This window comes from Ascidiella aspersa, chromosome 4 (genome assembly GCF_963924565.1).
Source record: "Ascidiella aspersa chromosome 4, kaAscAspe10.2, whole genome shotgun sequence".
Taxonomy (NCBI): Eukaryota; Metazoa; Chordata; class Ascidiacea; order Phlebobranchia; family Ascidiidae; genus Ascidiella; species Ascidiella aspersa.
The window spans coordinates 22,031,390-22,051,405 of NC_139450.1; the positions used below are offsets into that span (position 1 = coordinate 22,031,390).

The 20,016-nt window shown below is 34.9% G+C and overlaps 1 protein-coding gene across 2 annotated transcripts; it reads left to right on the forward strand.

The window, feature by feature from the left end:
• Nucleotides 1–10,611: 10,611 nt before the first annotated feature.
• On the forward strand, nucleotides 10,612–19,207 carry LOC146148664 (sphingosine-1-phosphate phosphatase 2-like). 2 transcript variants are annotated; one of them, XM_083387473.1, is made up of 6 exons: nucleotides 10,612–11,109; nucleotides 14,071–14,242; nucleotides 16,128–16,217; nucleotides 16,851–16,983; nucleotides 17,072–17,192; nucleotides 17,677–19,207. In XM_083387473.1, the coding sequence occupies exons 1-6, from the start codon at nucleotides 10,724–10,726 to the stop codon at nucleotides 17,963–17,965; spliced, it is 1,191 nt and encodes a 396-aa protein (XP_083243599.1). In that variant the 5' UTR covers nucleotides 10,612–10,723; the 3' UTR covers nucleotides 17,966–19,207. The 2 variants fall into 2 exon arrangements, with proteins under 2 accessions (XP_083243599.1, XP_083243600.1); XM_083387474.1 differs by lacking the exon at nucleotides 17,072–17,192 and having other exon boundaries at nucleotides 17,677–17,843.
• Nucleotides 19,208–20,016: the final 809 nt, after the last annotated feature.

Sequence of the window (20,016 nt, forward strand, 5' to 3'; positions counted from 1 at the left end):
CTCGCTGTCAGCAAATCGTTCGCATCAGTTAGAAAGTTGTTACTTTAGAAAGAATCATGACTGCACTAGCTTGTACTACAACAAAAATAGGTCAACTGACCCTTAAATTTGTATAAGGCCGCGGAATATCAAAATAATGGCAACGGGTTCACCAGGCAAAATTTTTAGAAAAGTTTTGGAACCGCTGTTCTAGAGATATCACCACGGCTCCAGCTATAAGACCGAGATAAGAACAACATCGACGTCGAAATGACATACAGTTTTCAATAAGACCAAAATAGGACTAATAGGCTACCTAATAGTCGTATTACCGTTTAAATGGGATAACCAAAAAAAAACGGCTGATGCCAGACCGACGGCCCCCGATCGTCCCATACCCTCTACCCAGGGTCGGATTAACCAATAGGCTAATAAGGCTATAGCCTTAGGCCCTGGAAAAATTCGGCCCTTAATTTTTTAGGGTTAATTGTTTTTGTAAGTCTGATAATAATACAGATCCAGTACCTTTACAGTGCAGGTTTTGCTTCAAAACGAATGACTGAGTCCTGTCAATATGTACCTTATGTGTGAGTAGATAAATAAATCGTTTTATTTATGCTGCAAACGAGTAAAGAACTATTTATCTACGTTCTGTGCTATCACTTTTATGGGGAACACACAATAAAACCTAAAAGCAACAATAGCCTACCTAAAGCAGAAAAATCTATAAACCCATAGCATTACGACAAATAACAAAAAAAAAATACGCAGATTACTGCCCAGTACAGAATAAAATCACAATCGTCTGAGTAAGACCTTAATCTGTCAAAATATGTCCTAATTTCATCGAAATATTGCCTAAATGGCCAAAATAACAACTGGACCTGTAGGAAGAGGGTATGTGTTGATCGGTCGCTGTGTTAGGTCTGGCATGGGCCATTTTGGTCGTTTGGACGCCCTAGTTTGACCTGCGCCATTAGGGTGCCGCTGTTTTTGCATTGGATTTTTGGCCCTGTTTGGGGTTATTGGTGAGTCGGTGGGCTTAGAAAGTGGGTAGGGGTAAAACTATTAGGGGAGTTAGTGATCTACTTGGGGATGAGGTTTGAGGTTAGGTAAAGTGTTGTTTAGCCCTGATTCTGGCCATTTAGGTCCTATTCTGACGGGGTTTTGGACTTATTTCAATTTAGACGGTACTATACGACCATTAGGTATTGGTCCTAATTTGGTCTTATTCAGAAGTGTGTTTTATTGTGACGTTGATGTTGTTCTTATTTCGGTCCTGGAGTCCCTTTTGAGCATAAATAGTAATGTTGTTAGAGGTTTGAATGTTGATGGCATCATTCATAAGGTTGGTTCACAATAGACGCGTCTGGCGTTAACGTCAATTTTTTTAAATTTTGGTTGCAGAAGTTGAAACAGTTCAAATTTGACGCTTTCGGTTAGGAGCGAGGAAATTTGCCGTTAACGCTGGCAACCCTTTAAGTTTGAATTAGACGACGCTAGCGTTTTGCGCCAGACGCTAACGCTAGAAGCAAAACGCATTCAGTGTGAACCAACCTATACGTATGCTAGCTGTAAGGCAAGAAAACTGTAATTTTAAATATAGGCTACCGTACATTGTAATAGGGGAGATGTGGGACCAGTGGATCATAGGAACCAGCTAGTGACTCGGGAGATTTTCTCCCTTTAAAACAGATATTTGAAGATTTGAGACAATAAAACGATTTTAAAAAGTAAAACTAATATGTCATCTAATATAAATTGTATTTTGTTTTAGAATCTAGAACAGGGTTTGTCAACTGTGACCCTCAGCCCCCTTGGGGGCCACGAAGAGGTCATTGGAAGGCCACGGACATAACTTTGTAGCTATATAGATCGTAGTTTGCAAAACCCAACTACACAAGTGTCTTTATTTATAAAATTTGCCTGTTAACTTAAATTTGTGATTTTAATTATGACCATTCTTGCAACGTATTGTAACTCATTTTTCTGACACGCTATTTGATTTACTCGCAAGGAGGGATTTTCCAAGTAGAATAGTGTATCCTTTATTACGTTTTATCGCGAAGTTTTACGCCTAATCGAAGAAATCGTACGTTTGCGAGTGGCAAGATTGGATAAGGCCTGTCGCTTTGGCGAAACAATTACTGTGCTGCTTTATATATGTAGCCATGCGGTTCAGCGTCAGCGGGCAGCCAATTACTTGACGATAACCTTCGTCTAATCTTTAAGTTTTCGTCAAATGCTGTTGGGCAAGCAACTAACTTGTAATGCCTGGTGCATAGATTTCCCAATTTCTTTAAAGAGTTTGCAAAAGAACATTCCATCGTAAAACGCGCAAGGTATGCTACGGGGTTACTGAAGGTCAACTTTTAGGCCAATATTCAGCTAGGTTATGCACAGCGTATTTGGCAAATAATATTAACGCATTATTAAAATAAAATTTAGGAATCATCTCGGCGAATGTAGTGACAACTGACAGAATAAAAGAATGTAGTGACAACTGACAAAAAAGTCGAATACAAAAAATACACCTGCGGAGTCCAAAAACAAGCTTTGCAATTACTAACTAAGTTAATTTAATTTAAAATGACTGATTTGTTAAATAATTAGAAAGTATGTGCATTTATTCAACTTTTCTCTTCTTACATTTTGACAGTGTTGTAAACAAGTCATTTGAAATGACTTAAGTCCCAGTCAAGTTATTCGCAAAAAATAACCTACGTCCAAGTCAAATCTTTTCGATTAAATAACAAGTCAAGTCCCAGTCCAAGTCATCAGTTGCGCAAGTCAAGTCCCAGTCAAGTCATAATTAGAGCAAGTCAATTTTAAGTCTTGTCCATGTCAAAAAATAAAAAGTTAAACTATTATAATTCTTAAACTCGTACGATTATGAACAATAACTGAACTAAAAATAAGAAAAAGGGGACATATAGCAAGCAATTTGTTTTTTGGGGCAAAAATTTGGACAAATAGCTCAATTTTATAAAAAAAAGTACTTGAAGAAATACTTTATTTCAACCCAAGTCATTTGTTCAAAATACTTAAGTCAAGTCAAGTCATTTGTCCGAAAGACTTAAGTCAAGTCAAGTCATTTTGTCCAAATGACTTAAGTCAAGTCAAGTCATTTAAAAACAGTGACTTAAGTGCACTGAAGTCAAGTCATTTACTTAAGTCATTACAACACTGCATTTTGAGTTAAATGCTGTGGTATGTTGAAGGGTAGATTAAACTTCACGTTACGACCTCTAAAAATCACTTAATTACATTTATTACGTGTTTTTATAGTATGTTTGTGTTATTTTGCAGTAAATAATTTCAAGTTTTCATGTATGTATTTTTCTTTGTCTGATGATTACCATCTGTTCAGGCGAAGGTCCGTAAAAGAGTACTGAACGTAAAAGAGTAGTGTTTTTCATATTACTAGTCTGCTCTGCTTGCATCATTGATCGACAGATTCGGTGAGTCTGCAATGGCTTTTCGGTGTACTAATAATACGTAAGCCGTTATCGTTGGTCAAAAAGCAGCTTCAGAAGGGCTAGATCTCAGTTGTAAGCACACATATATGTGTGTACATATGTTTCATTGTTTTTCATATTGCTTGAAACTACAGATTTAAAGCCTGTTTTAACAGCGATTGCTCGGACCAAGCCATGGTAAAAATTTACCGAGTAAAACTTTACAAAAGTATAGCAAACCATAGGCGTTAAACCATTTTAAGAGAATGATAATATTTTCTTTTCAAACACGTAAGCTGTTGTAATAAAATGGTCATACGCATTACCTACGTAATTTCTATATATCAAATATATGTTTCGATCATTCCACAAAATCTACGCCATATTTGAATCCCTTTCGCATCAAAGGCATAAGTTAAGTGCGGAAATTTTCGGCCCATATCTGTTTTTGCTTGCAGAAACAAGTTGAGGAAAAAATTTAATATAAAATATACAATACTAAATATAAAATATCAAAAAATGAAATAAAAAAAAAATTTAAAAAAAATTTGTAAATTTAAAATTAAGAAAAAAACACACACCAAGCCCCGAAAATATACCCCCTGACAAAATATACAGAAACCGCACCCCCGTCTAGTTATATGGGCCGAAAATTTATTTTCGGGACATATCTTGTTTTTCCTCGTATTCATATGGGCCGAAAATTTATTTTCGGGACATATCTTGTTTTTCCTCGTATTCATATGGGCCGAAAATTTATTTTCGGGACATATCTTGTTTTTGCCGTTATTCTTTTTTGGTTTTTATGGTTTGCTTGGTATGTTTCACACCGATTTTTGTCCAGTAGAACTTTCAAATTTTCAGACATGGCGTAGAGTGGTATGAAGGTGCTATGTAGAGGTTTATGAGGCTGCACTTCTAGGCTTCTCCAATTGGGGGACAAAAAACAAAGTGTTACGTCATCGTTTTAGTTCATAACAGCTATCTACTCCTATCTAGCGGCAGAAAAACTTCAATACAGAATGCTTTCATATCACTTGCTTTATTCAGCTCGGGTCGCGACGAGGCGGCTGCTGGCATCCCTGCTGTGCCTTTTGTTCGAAGTGGCTTCCTAGTAAAACTAGGCGCATGCGACTTGCCTTTTATAAAGAGGCCTCTCTAAGTAAAAAAACCTATTGCTCTTACAACACAAAATATTTTACCACCGCAAATTTAAATGCGAATCCTGGAGGCAGTGTACACATCTCTGTTAGCACCTGTTGTAATTGTTGAACCATTCAAACATATCAACACCAGGCCTAAACAAATATAATTATACAAGGGCCGCAGCAACAAAAAGCTTAAGTTTAGCGCATTCTTAGCGACGACGTTAACAAGTTACTCATAACATGGCGTCATAAATAAATAAATGTTTCGATCATTTCCCAAAATCTACGCCATATTTGAACCCCTTTCGCTTCAAAGCCATGGGAAGTTTTCGGCCCATATCTGTTTTTGCTTGCAGAAACAAGTTAAGGAAAATGAAAAACAAAATAAATAATACAAAATTCACAATACAAAATATTAAAAAATAAAAAGTATAAAATAAAAAAATAAATAAATCAATAAAAAAAAATAAAAAATGAATATTAAACAAAAAAATTAAAAAAATAAAATAAATTTAAAAAAAAAAATTGAAAATAAACACTAAGCCCTGAATATATACCTCCTGACAAAATATACAACAAACGCACCCCCGTCTAGTCTTTTTTGGTTTCCTATGGCATGTTTCAGACAGATTTTTGTCCGAAGCTTTATAGAAAAAGTATACATCGTAGAACCTTCAAATTTTCAGACATGGCGTAGAGTGGTATGTAGGTGCTTTGTAGAAGTTTATGAGGCTGCACCCCCAGGGGCCTTTGCTTGGGGGGACAAAAACCTGAAATATTGCGTTTTAGCTCTTTGTAGCTAACGACTGCCATCTAGCAGCAGAAAAACTTTCATACAGAATTCGTTCATATTCGCTTGCTTTGTCCAGCTTGTGAAGTGACGAAGCGACTCACCGCCTGCTGCGCTTTATTGTCCCGCGCGTGAGACTTTCATTGTGCGAAGTGGCACGTCCAAAACTGGGCTCGTGCGACTTGCATTTTAAAAAGAGGCTTCTCTTTAGTAAAATTACTTAATGGTCGTAGGAAACAACTTATTTTACCGCCGCAAATTTAAATGCGAAATCTGGTGGCAACTCCAATCCAACATATCAACACCAGGCCTACACAACTTAAAATTGTGTGTTGATATGTTGGATTGGGGTAACATACTATACAGGTGCAAATAGCAAATATTCTCCAAATACGATTTTTTCAAATATTCTTCAAATCGTATTTCATCGTATTGTCGCGGTAATACAAAAAGAGGTAAGGCCGTGAATAAAGTTTCACCCACCGTACAATTAACGCAGGGAAGCATTTTGAGTAGAGATGTTCAAGGCAGAATATCGGCGACACATTTATAATGCTTGCTTTATATACGGCGTCAGCATTTTTTGGGGCGACCAATTACTTTGCGATAAGCTTCGCCTAATAATGAAGTGTCAATAGGGTGTATTTACCGCCGCAAATTTAAATGCGAAATCTTAAGGCAGTGTACGCCTCTCTGTTAGCACCTGTTGTGCATGTTGCTCCAACCAACATACCAATATCAGGCCTAAACAACTAGCAAAACTTTCGATTTAATAGTTTGCGTATTAGGCACATAATAGTGTGTTTCATATTGTTTGAAACTACAGATTTCAAGTCTGTTTTAACAGTGATTGCTCGGACCAAGCCATGGTAAAAATTTACCGAGTAAAAGTTGGCAAAAGTATTGCAAACCATAGGTGTTAAACTATTTTAATCTTTAGGAAAATGATCATATTTGCTTTTCAAACACGTAAACTGGCCAAAATGTTATAAAATGGCCATACACATTATCTACGTAAATTTTATTTGTCAAATATATGTTTCGATCATTCCCCAAATACTACGCCATATTTGAATCCCTTTCGCATCAAAGTGGGGAAGTTTTCGGCCCATATCTGGTTTTGCTTGCAGAAACAGGTTAAGGAAAATGAAAAACAAAATATGAAATATATAATATAAAATACACAATACAAAATACAAAATACAAAATATTAAAAAATAAAAAGTATAAAATCAAAAATCAAAATTAAAAAATGAATATGAAAAAAAAAAAATTTCTTTATTGTAACCTTTGGAATTTAAATTTTAAAAACTAAATTTTGCTACTGTACCTTCTGTCGCTAAAAAATCCGATCCGTTAGAAATCAGTGCATTTCTAAGCAAAAAGGTCTACGACAATCAGTGCATTCAAAGGATCAAAAAGTCCGACTTTTAGACTTTGAGGTCTTGGGCAATGAACTAATTTGCATTAACAAATGTGCATAAGAAAACTAAGTTTAACAATACTTGACCCAACCAAACCTAAACGCTAACCAGCGCCCTAACCCAAATAATGTGTGATAATTTAATACTTATAACGCTTCAGGCCCCAATACCTCAAGTTGTGACGTAATAATCTTAAATACATGGACGAGAAACCATCTTATGACCATCCGAGTTTGGGCCTTTTTCCCCAGCATTTAAAGAATTATTAAAATAACGCACATTATTTGGGTTAGGATTCGGGTTAGCGTTAGGGTTTAGGTGGGTCAAGTGTTATTAATCCTATCTCATATTTTTTGTTATCTTTTCTGAACTTTTAATGAATATTTTTAATTTATCTACGCCGGGAGTTTACCTAAAGGTCCAAATCAGTGCATTGCCAGGACCTCAAGGTCTAAAAGTCTAGACTTTTCTGCCATTGGATGCCCTGATTGTCGTAGACCTTTTTGCTTAGAAATGCACTGATTTCCAACGGATCGGGTGAAGTGGTACTCATTTATTAAAAAACGAAGGTAAAAAATACATCAGTTATATTCAGTGCGACGGCTGTCGGCTGTCCTTGATGTTTTTACCAACTAGTTGTTCAATTTCTTGTAAAGTAGTTGATAAAGCACAACGAATATCAGATTTAACATGTTAAGTCGGTTTCGTGCTTTAGATTGGATAGTAGGCAATGCAGAGAAGCCGCTTCGCATAGATTAGTTGAAGAAAACGGAACCAGAATATTTAGAGCTTGAATACATATCCCTAGATTTACCCCCTAAATCGAGGAAATTTACCCCAGGGGGTAAATTTACCAGGTTAAGAAAGGCTGCCTTAACCCAAATATTGTGCAGAAGAAGGTACTTCTTAGTAGCAAAATAATTCGGCGCTCTTTCACTATTGTACGTAAAAATTAATAAAAAAAAACTTTCTTCAAATGCCGCATACCACAACGCAGATTGTTTAGGTTAGGGTGCGGGTTAGCGTTTGGTTGAGGGTGGGTGAAGTTATTATTAATAATAAACATAATATTACTTGACCAACCCTCAGCCAAACGCTAACCCGCACCCTAACCCAAACAATATGCGTTGTGGTATGCGGTATTATTATTTTTTTTTTTGCACAACTTTTCACGTACATAAGTAAAAGAGCGCCAATAATTCTATAGCCGTTACTGAACTTTAAATTTCGAACTTAGGGGACCAGCTCATTCTTTCATATATGGAAAATGGATTGGATACCGTACTTCAAAGTTTGATAACGGGTTGCCGGGCAAATAGCCTCTTTCAATGAAAAACTTGTTACGCCCTTTGTGTCAAAATTATTTTCAACCTGTTATCCATGAAACATTAGTCAAATTAATAAACTTCAGTGATCTCAAATCTGCAATTATTTTTGTCTAACACGCCCGGATTTTAAGATAGCTAACATTCTCTTAAAAGAAAAGATTTAACTTTTTGGTCCGAAAGTGTAAAGACATTCTAGAACCTAGATTATACTAGACCAGACCTGGGTAACATGCGTCCCCCGGGCCAGATTCGGCTAGCCAAGCTGTTTGATCCGGCCCACGGCTTATTTTCCTTAAAATACCTAGGCTAAGCGAAAACACGGGCAAGTTGACAGATCTCTGTCTTTCTTGTATGTTCCACACGATTTTTTGCAACTTTACAGACAAATAGCGTCCTCTGCTCTGTGGAAATCCTATGAAAGTTTAACAAACTTAGCCTAATATTTATTTATCTTTTGCGCGTCGAAAGTATTCCGTCTTTATAATATGAACGAAATACCGGCCGTTTTCTACACTCTGCAACATACCGATTCATACTTTGTCACCCTAATTCTGTTGATGCCATGCTGTGCGTTTCTCCTGATTTATACGTCTTTGCAATATGGTCGTTGTACCGCAAGTAACAGATCGGTAACTTAATGCTTAAAAAATTGCCCACCCCTGTACTAGACTATTACCTATAGTTGATGAGCAAATAGGTCTATTCACAAAACACAAAATCAGTTACAAAATATTCAATGACAAACAAATTTTCTTTTCAATGATTTTATTTTGTATGATGCTTTTATAATATTTTTTATAGTCTTCAATTATGACAGTCCTAATGCTGGTAGCGATCTCACTGACGCTGCCAAGGCTTTGGGAAATAATACTCATAATGCAACTGATAGCTTAAGAACTCTTGCAACAGATTTTTGTAATGGTCCGTTTTCTTGTTTTCAAAGAATTTGTATATAAATATGTATACCTTCAACAATAACTTTTCAAACTCTACATAGATGATAATAAATTCAAGTATTTTAGTAATTCTTGAATTTGAGGTACATTTAATATTCCAGCTTTTCGTCTTTCTTCAGTTAACCCAGAAAACATCAAGCAGATATAACATAATTGCTTCATAATCCCAAGTTTAATATGCAAAGGCGGAAGATCTTTTCTGCTGTCACCAGTATTTTATGGATAATATTTTGATCGCCCAACTATCTCTTGGGGGCCACACATTTTAATCCAATGTTTCCGTTTGGATTCCAATTTAGAAAAAAACAGAAATACTTCCAGATAGTAAAAAGTTCACCATTTTCAAGTCGACTTCCATTTCTCAGAACTGTATTTAGGCTACTCCAACTGTAAAAAATGATTTGGTATATCATTGCGAAACATGTTCTGAAATAAAATACTTTAAAAGCACTTCTTCTCTTTTCATCTAAAATGTTGCGCTGCTATCTGGATACAAAATATGTTTTTTTTGTTATCTCTAAAGCAGGGGTTCTTTTTTTTTTGCTTCGCATGGACCACGGTAGGCAAGAAGATTTCAAAACTGGTGTCATAAATTGACGTCGTAATCAAATAGACTTCAGAAATATGCTGATCTTTTCATAAATCTATGTCAGAGTAAAAATAGACTTTAAAAAAAATGCTGATGATTTAGGTAAAATTGAGTCTAAATACATTTGGTGCTAAAACGTTTTATTTTTAATTAAATCTTTTTAAAATTTGATTACTTATTAAATATACTCTAATGTTTTAATTTGGCCTTCATGGACCCCTTAAACTAGTTCACGGACCCCCAAGGGATCCATGGACCCCAGTTTAAGAACCCCTGCTCGAACGCAACAATACTGCATAGTGCAGACTGTGAAATTCAGTCTCTTACCAGACCATTAAATTCAATCTGGTTGAACAACAAAGGGTCCAATTTGAATTTGAATGGTAGATGCGCCCTTATTTCTTCGATCCAACATCTTAAATATTGAATGCAAGAAACCGTGTGAACTGATGCCAGTAAAATGCTAACTGATTTGGAATTAATGGTAGGGGTGCTCTAATCAGACTAAATTTCCTGTATTTCTTTTCCAAAATAAAAATGTCAAGCAGATAAGGGTTCAACAAATACACCACCCAATTAAAGTAGTCAAAGCATAATGTTGGGTTGTGGAATTAAAAGTGTTCATTAGTTCATTACTAAAAAACTGACGTGTTAGAGCAAATCTGAGTTCATATTTGCATTCACCCCAAATTAGTAAGAATCAGTTGACAAAATCAAAACTGGACCAATTTTTTTTTGTAGACAGGTGTTTAATTTAATAATAAATTTCAAAGCCAAAAAGGTCAAGTAGATCGAAAGCATCTTGATTAAGACGTTTCGATACGAACTTGTATCATCTTCAGTTAGTGATGCTGTCGATCTACTCGACCTTTTTGGCTTTTTATTATTAAGCTACATTACAGATCCGTGCATAGTGTACCCAGGTGTTTAATTATTAATATCATTTTTAACTATATTTTATTTCAGATTATGTGTTGTAATTGTGATATGGTGAATTTTAGCACCATCTGCAAATAAACAAACAAGCAAACAGCCATTTATTTCCACAACAATGCAACTTTTTTTCAAAATTATTGATTATTTGATGGACTTTAAAAAAGTGCGGAAGTTTCAGGATTTTTGTGGCCTAAAAGAAACAGTTAAATTTGACAATAAAGATCAGCAATCATTTTTGACACTAAAAGAATCACTGCAAGATGAAATTGCATTAACTACCGGAAAAGAAGTATGCCATACTAATGAGGCTTCCATTGAAAAGTGTACCAAATTAGAGAAACCAAGTACATATAAGGTCGATAATTGGACTTGGTATTTTTTGTTTCGCTTTGGGTCTGCACTTGGTCATGAAATATTTTACATAACTTTCATTCCATACATCTTTTGGAATGTGGATCCTTTCATTGGACGAAAAATGGTTGTCGTTTGGGTGGTAACAATGTAAGTTAGCTAAGGTATTCCATAATAATATTTTGAGGAATACAGTTAAAAATATATAGCAAATTTAATTTTATGTTTAGATTCCATTCTTATAATCGCTATTCTATTTTGAACAACCTTATTTTGTTTTTTATTACATTTTAGGTATCATAGTGGCAGCCAGTGTTCCCTCTAATTTTTTACCATGTGTGCCCGTGCCCAAAATTATGCGCACAAGCCTAAAATAAGTGCACAAAGTGCCCAAAATGTTCAACAAAAAAGTGCCCAAATTTGCAGTAAGTATTTTTAACTTTTAAATCGGTTACGCATTTTTCTTAAGTTGATAACTTTAATTAAAAAAATAAAGTCGCCTTCGCGTCTTTCCTGTTTATATTGACATAAATTTAACCTACTCCTTTAGTTGACACAACACGCAGTTTTGTTTTTTGGGGGTATATTATAATTTGCATTGTACACCGTTTGACAGGTACTCAGGACATTTGCCACGTGGGTCTGAACAATGCTGAGAAATATAAAAATTTTGGCCACAGGTACTTTTAAAATAAGTGCAATGAATGAAAATGAAGTACGACTATCATTCGGCCCACAACTACATTATAACACTAAACTATTCAAAAGTAACTCGCGGCCCACTAAAAATGGCTCCGGCCCACAGTTTGCCGACCACTGGTTTAAATAATTAAAATTAAATTAACGCCCATTCTTTGAATGAGGGTGCTGGTTATCATTTGGGTTCGGTTGGGTCAAGTATTATTAAATCTATCCCATAGTTTTTTTGTGAGTTTTCGGCCAATATTTTTTATATATTTCTGCCGGAAGTTTATCTAAAGATCCAATTAATGCAAATTACCGCAACCTCAAGGTCTAAGTGTCAGATTCTCCTGCCCTTGGATGCCCTAATTGTTGTACACCTTTTTGCTTAGAACTGCACTATTTTCTGACGGACCGGCTGAATCTACATATGAGTGTCATTTTAAAGTAAATCATAAGACATCGAATTTAGGCAGAAATCACACCAGGTGTAACATTAAACCTTTAAAATTACTGCACAAATTACATATATCTCAAAGCAAACTAATTAGGATACTCTCTTGGTCGTACTTATCTCAAATAAAACTAATTTGGGCATTTTTTGTTCCATACGTAGGTCGAATAAAACTAATTTGGGCACTTTTTTGTTTCGAACGTAGCTTAAATAAAACTTATTTGGGCACTTTTTGTTTCGTACGTAGCTCGAATAAAACTAATTTGGGCACTTTTTCGTCCGTATGTTGCTTGGATAAAACTAATTTGGACACTTTTTCTGTCATACGTTGCTCAAATAAAACTAATTTGAACATTTTTTTCCCTACGTAGCTCGAATAAAACTTATTTGAGCACTTTTTGTTTCGTATTTAACTTGGATAAAACTAATTTGGGCACATTTTTGGTCGTGCGTAGCTCGAATAAAACTAATTAGGGCACTTTTGTTTTGTACGTAGCTCAAACAAAACTAATTTGGACACTTTTTGTTTCATGCGTAGCTTTGATAAAACTAATTTAGCTCAAATAGAACTTATTTGGGCACTTTTTGTTTTGTGCGTAGCTCGGATAAAACTAATTTGGGCACTTTTTTGGTAGTATACGTAACTCAAATAAAACTAATTTGGGCACTTTTTGTCCGTACGTAACTTAAATAAAACTGATTTGGGCACTTTTTATTCCATACGAAGCTTAAATAAAACTAATTTTGCCACTTTTTTGTCTGTACATAGCTCAAATAAAACTAATTTGGGCACTTTTTTGTCTGTATGTAGCTCGAATAAAACTAATTTTGGGTACTTTTTCGAAACTTTTGTGAAGTAAAAATGGGGTACATAAGGTATTTTATGTAATTATCTTTGCAAAATAGTGATATTATGGACTTCAGGAGATGACTGGAGGTTGAATTTAAGTAAAAAAAACAACTTTTAATTTTCTTTGGCTTGCGCACTTCTGTGAAAAAAAGTGTGCTAGTGCCCAAAATTTTGCGCAAGTGCGCAAAAAAATGCGCTTAGCGGGAACACTGGTGGCAGCCTTCCTTATTGCTTATGGCCAGGGCATAGCATGGGGGGTGTCAAGGAGTCTTACAGACATTTTTGACGTTGATGATTGTGTGACACTCACATATCCAAATGTCATTCTATGCATCTGATACCAAGTTTAGGAGGACATAGGACATACTACTAAACTGATACTTATATTTAACCTTGTAAACCCTGGGTATTTTGTCAAGTGTAAAATTTTCAATTTAGAGCAGACACTTTAAGGGTGGCCACATATGCAGACTAAAACTCTTTCAACCCACAACATTCATTTGGTAAATTAATGACACGCTGAATGATGTTGTTATGACATCCTCCGTTTTAATTATGTATAATTAATGCAACAGATTTCTCCATTGCGAATGGTATTTAATGCATAAAATTTACTCTCAAAATAAACTTTTGAGTATGGTCCATCTGATCAGGTGTGTCTGTCACACAACCTTATTCATTGCTACCTACTATATGCCGGTAAAACAGCAGCAACTATTATATGATCTATGGGGCTTACCTTATCTCTTACTTTAGGCGGGGCTTAGACTTAGAGTGTACTAAAAAGAATATTATATCCCACACATTTTAGATTAATTAAAGCTGTCTTTTTCTCCTACTAAAATCGACTAAAGCTGTATACCTTAAATTTCCAAACGTTTTAACAGTCACTGGGTGCATAGTCTAATCAATTTGGTGAAATAATATTTTTTGTTATACTCATTATAGTCTTTAATATGAAACCAATTTAAAGTTTTATGATTATAACATCTCAGACACAATATTTTCTGGGGACTTTTTATAGGGAGTCCCTTGCACTTATTTGTGTATTGGATTGATTATTCAAGATTCAACACCTATTAAGGGTCAAAATTGAAAAATGCAGTTTGTAACTTTGTTTTATAAGGTACATAGGCCAAGCTTTGAAGGACATTATCAAGTGGCCAAGGCCAACATATCCACCAGTTTTTAAACTTGAAAAAAGAGTTGATGCAGAATATGGAATTCCATCTACACATGCAATTGCAGGAACTTCATTGCCTTTTACATTTCTGTTGGCAATGTATGGAAGATATGAGGTAAGTCTAAAGATTAGTTTGATTGAATACAGAAAATCGTCTTGTATTACCAAAAAGAGTTACCTGTTGGTATATACGATTTAGAGTATTTAACATGCTCAGGCATATTCTGTAATAGTTTAAACATATTTTGAATATATATTTATTATGACATTGTCACTGCAATCCGTTTTCTATGCTATACAAGATTTCAATACAAAAACTGAGCTAATCAAAAAGTTTTTTTTCATATACATGGTAGATACTAGAAGAGATTCAAGAAATGAAATACCTATGTTATCTCAAAGTTTTGAAGATATGAGGTAAGGCAGGGTAAGGTCATGGGGGAGATAGTTAGCAAATGAAGTTAAGAAGTGTAACTCAACACTAGAGACCATTACTAAAAAAAAAACAGCCCTGATTAACACCTTTAGAAAGAAAAAAAATGCTTTGTACACTTCCATAGTTGCCCTGGGTCTGGTATTTACCTTAAACAGCTTTATATGGCATTGAGAACATAGTAACTATCTTTCCAATAAGGCCGAATTAATTTGGAGTTTACCCTAAGGTGCAGCTTAAAAGTGTATTTGCTACAATTCATGCAACAATTCTGTTGCATGAAAGATATATTGATGGCTTGCATGGCTTGGTTGTAAAAACTTAAAAGTGGAAGCACAGATAGAAAAACTTTATTATTATGAAGATTAAAGATGTTCGAAGTAGAACATCAAAAGTTAAGTGGCTAGTGCTATGGTAAAACATCTGAGATGCTTTCTTTAAATCTAGCCATGCAGTGTAACTTCCCTTTTGTTATATACGACGAATTTCTTGCTGACACTCTCTTCCTAATTTTATTAGGTGGAGGTGAAATGTTTAGTTGCAAAATGTCATCCCTTATGTTCAAAAGTAATCTTCCATTGTAAAACATGCTGTTGTGGTATAAATACACTACAACATTATTGAAGTTTAACCTTGTTTTTTACACCCTAATTTGTAAACAATAATATAGTACTGAACTACTGATTGTATTAATGCTGTATTTCTTTAGACACTGTTGTTAAGGTTGCGATTTGTTATTTAAGATTTGAAACCTACTTTTACAGAACATCATAGTATTCTACTTTGAACATGCATATCAAAATTATAAACAAAAGAGTCAGTATAGTTTTTAGTTCAAGTTTATATGCTTACTTAAATGGGCAAGTCAGGTGACTAAAACTGGTTGCAAACGTATAGTTTCTAGTAAAATTTAAAAAATTGCATGATTAAATATTGCAATAGCAAGCAACATGTCCTAAAAAGTAAATGAAACCTTTGTTGATGAATTATAATTAGTGTTGTAAACAAGTCATTTTGGTTATTTTCTCAGCCAAGTCATTTGTGAAATAACTTAAGTCCAAGTCAAGTCACTTGTGAAATACCTCAAGTCCAGGTCAAGTCTCAGTCCAAGCCATAAGTTGCCCAAGTCAAGTCACTATTAGAACAAGTCATCATCTCCAAGTCAAATCACTAATATAATAGTACAAAAAGAAGCTTTTAAAATTGGTGATGTCGTCCGATTATAAGCAATAATTTAACTTAAAAATAACAAAAAACAAAATAACAAAAAACAACATGTAGCAATTTAATGCTTTACATGCAAAACAAAAAGTTTCTCAATTTTATAACGTTCAATTAAAACACTTGAATTCAAAGTCATTTTACTTATCTAAGTCCAAGTTATGTAATTTGTCTCAAAGCCTCCAGTCATTTAAAAACCATGAATTAAGTGCACTTAGGTCAAGTCATTGTGTTTAGTTAATTTATTAGGTCAAATACTTAAGGTAATTTATTAGCCATAATTGGCAAAATTAGTTTTAGTTTAGCAATGCCTATGTATAAAATATTTTTGTTTTAATTTTTATAGTTTCCTGTTGAATTTGGAATACTTGTGGCTTGTTGCTGGTGTCTTCTTGTTGGACTAAGTAGATTGTATGTTGGAATGCATTCCATATTGGTATGTTGGAATAATGCACAGCTAAACTAGTGGTGTACAACCTGCCACCATTTGGCCACATGCCACCGCCAATATTAACTTATAGGTCTGTGCATCTATATTGATTAAATAGTGATGCTGAACGTACAATTTTAAACTTTATATCCACCATATTTAAAAGATTGTCTTTTAAAGACCTATGGCAAAAGTGTATATAAGGACTCTATGTTCTAGACCAGACAGTCATGTGCCTTCAGTTGCTAGTCGGAGAATGGTATAATTAAAAAACTAGTTTTGGCAGCTGTTAATGTGGTTGTCAACAGCTAAAAGGTTGTGCACCCTGTCCTAGACCCACATATGTTTGATCTAACCCTATGTATCATGACCCTTACTATTGAAAAAAAGAATGAGATTGTAACACATTAATGTACAGATTCACATTAAGAGTAATAGTGGATTATGGTAATGGTATGTTCAAACATAGACACTAGGTTAGAAAGGTTAGGAAACAAATATTTATTATTAAAAATAAGCATTAAAATTGTTTTCACTAAACTTATGTTTTTAATAGACATGATGTACAAACATTTTTCTATTTTACAATATAATTTGTATTTCCATTTTTTTTGTTCAAATTGCTTTTGTCCTGCCTAGGATGTAATTGCGGGTATTGGTATAAGTGGTGCCTATCTTTTGTTGGGTTGGCCGTTTATGGAAATGGTGGAAGATTATGCCATGAAATCCGCTTTTGCGCCTTGGATTATCATTATGTCTCATTTTCTTTTGGGTGAGTGAAGAATATTACCTATTTTAAACATGGTTTTAAGACAAACAGGTATAAAACATAAAATAATTGCTTAAAATAATTTATCTAGGTGTGTTCTATCCAAGTTCTGAACGTTACAGCACAAGTAGAGGTGACACTGTTATCATTTTGGGTGCTGGTGCCGGGGTTCATTGTGTTACTTATTGGCATTATCAGTATGGATTCAATTTGTAAGCAAATCTTTCAATATTTAATGTCAACTATTTCTTAGGGCGCTGTGAGCAAGGGCAATATCTAATTTTTATATAGTGATTTTAATGATTCCATGCTATACATTTAGTGTTAATTCTGCCGTTATACTGTCTTCACAGTTGTGGAGTCAATGGCCCTCACAACGTGTTTGTAATTACTGTTGTCTACTGATAAATAATCGGGAAATATCCACTTTATTTTATATGTTACTTATTTAATACCTGAGGGAAGGGCACAAGACACGGATAGAAAAAACGTGAAAAACTACTAGTCTAGAGCTCTAGATGCTTTTTACCATGTGTGATCCGCTTGTTGAATTTCTTGTAGGGTAATGTCACTTTACGAAGTAGAATGCTTTTTTACAACAACTAGCTAATTTTGCTTTAAGAACGAATTGGACTTGCACTGACGACCGGGCAAGTGCAAGCTATAAATTGAATGTATTCTATGTTTGTGTTTCAGTGAACCCACCGGCGAATTTCCACTTGTTCTGATGGTACCAACCTTAAGCACGTTTGCAATAGGTTTGGTTCGTGCTTTGATTGGTGTTGGTGTTACAGTGTTGACACGATTTATTATGAAATCCATTAGCCTTTCCTTGGTGTGTTGTGCTGTTGGGGTGTCCAAGAAAGACCGACTTGCCACTCAACGAAAAGATGTAGAAGTAACCTACAAGTTTGTGACTTACGTTGTAGTCGCTTTTGTTGGGACAGGGGTGGTACCGATTATTCTACAAAGCGTTGGTCTGTAAGTTTGTACACATTGCAGTAACTTTGTATCGTCTGGTATATCTCTTTTAGTCTTTTGTAAAAAAAAAACAATAACAAAATATATTATAAAATATCTTCCTTATGACGAGTCAACGCTTCGTATATTATGAATGTGAGACCTCGAAATGGAAGAATGGATTCTCCGTATTTAAATACTTACGATGCCACATAAAATATAATGTACCTTTTTAAAAAATAATTACTTGTTTTGTAAAAGCAGTAAAAACGATCAATGCAAGTAGAGCGAATGTGTTTTGCCGAAAAGCGCTACATGCCCAAAACACCTAAACCTAAGCCATTTAGTACATGTCCGTGGCGACCGTGCTGAGGTCATAAACAGCTTATCGAATTTTCAAGTATGCATTACAGGAAAACCTGATCTCCAATTCTCTCTTTTTTGGTTAAATTATTAGCCACTTAACCACTAATTCAATGGTTGTCTGATTTTTATAGTATGGGTTTAGCATACCTTTACCCCAAAAGGTGTCACCTTAAATACATATTTAAGGCAATCGCAGTTGTTAACATTCGAATCATTGTTCGCAGGTACTAATAAGTAGAATTGATCATAAAAGATCAATGATGAATGATGTTTGTAAGATCAGCGGCGTCACATTATCAAAATCGAATATAACGTGGTTGCGGTATGGCTGATTTTGTCGACTGAAATGTGTAGGCTATTGTTTTCTAACTCGGCAATTTTCGCGATTTATTTCGCGGTCTCACTTTCCTTTTACATAAAATCAGGGTTTTGCAAAAATGTGTCTTCATTCTTTTCCGTGTTGATTCCGCTCATAAACGAATAATTTTTCTGACGTCTCATTACTAGGGCCATTTTTATATGGCCTTAAAAAATCAATAATATGACTTTATTTTTTGGAAAATATGACTTTATATGACTTTATGTGAAAATCGTGTATTTTTACATGCAAAAAACTTCATTCACGGGACTAAAGAGTAAAACATACGCAACATAACAGTAATACACATCCATTTTTATTTTAAACCACTGTTGTAGTACAGTTTCATGTAGTGTGGAATGTTACAGTCTTTGAAGTTACGATTTGGACGTAAAAATGACTTTAGTAAGGAAAATGAGCGCTCCACAGACGCTGATGTGGGTTGACACTTCTGCAGTTTTGCATAAAGCGCTGGTGAAATGTCTTGTCTTTGTAGCTCCATAATTTGTTTCACATCGTTTTTGTCCAATCGCTTCTTAATGTAATTTTCCGAAATCAAGGGCATTTCGATCAGCATAGGCCTCTTTGATGGTGTACGTACAACTTTCCATTTTGAGTATTAAGTTTGAAATATTGTTGTCATATATTTCTGTTAACTGACTAGTCAACTTTGGATCGTTGACTGAATTTTGACGCTCTTTACAATAACTCCTTCACCTTCCCATGCATTGACTATTTCTTTCACTTGTGGATGTCTCTCGGCATAATATTGAGCAGCATTCAACCAGCTATCCCAACGAGTAACTATGGGCTGTGGTGGTATGCCACATGAATCGAAATCGGCAGCTCTGCTTCTGTTCTTGGAGATACTTGCTTTCACTTTTGCAATCAAATTGTCTACTTCGGGGTAGGAGGCTTTTATTTTCAAGGCGCAATTGTGCAGTAGATGCGCAACACATGTTACATGCAGCAGTTTAGGATATACCTTTTTTAAGACTTTTCCAGCGCAGCACATGTAAGCTGCTGCGTCAGATATCAATAAATTTACTTGCTCTCTGTTAATTTTGAGTTCTTTCACCACATCGTCAAGTTCATGTATTATCTTCTGACTATTTGGCGATCTGTCTAGCACAGAGCATTTAACCAGAAAACAAGATTCAGGCTTGTCCAGTATACCATAAAGCATGTGCAGAAATTTTTTGCCTCTTAAATCTGTTTCATCCATCACAAAAAACAATTCTTTTTCACTCAATTTATCCAGCAGTTTTTGATTGTCTGCTTCACTCAATTCAAATACTTTTGGGCGACAGGCTGATTCAGAGGGTACAGTTTTTCCCAAATCTACAAACAGC

What these genes read in the sequence shown, in the direction of transcription:
- LOC146148664 (XM_083387473.1), top strand. Translation starts at nt 10,724, where the DNA reads ATGCAACTTTTTTTCAAAATTATTGATTATTTGATGGACTTTAAAAAA. An exon ending in CAATGTATGGAAGATATGAG is followed by an intron (nt 14,243 to 16,127) that starts GTAAGTCTAAAG and finishes TAATTTTTATAG; the next exon opens with TTTCCTGTTGAATTTGGAAT. An exon ending in TATCAGTATGGATTCAATTT is followed by an intron (nt 17,193 to 17,676) that starts GTAAGCAAATCT and finishes TTTGTGTTTCAG; the next exon opens with TGAACCCACCGGCGAATTTC.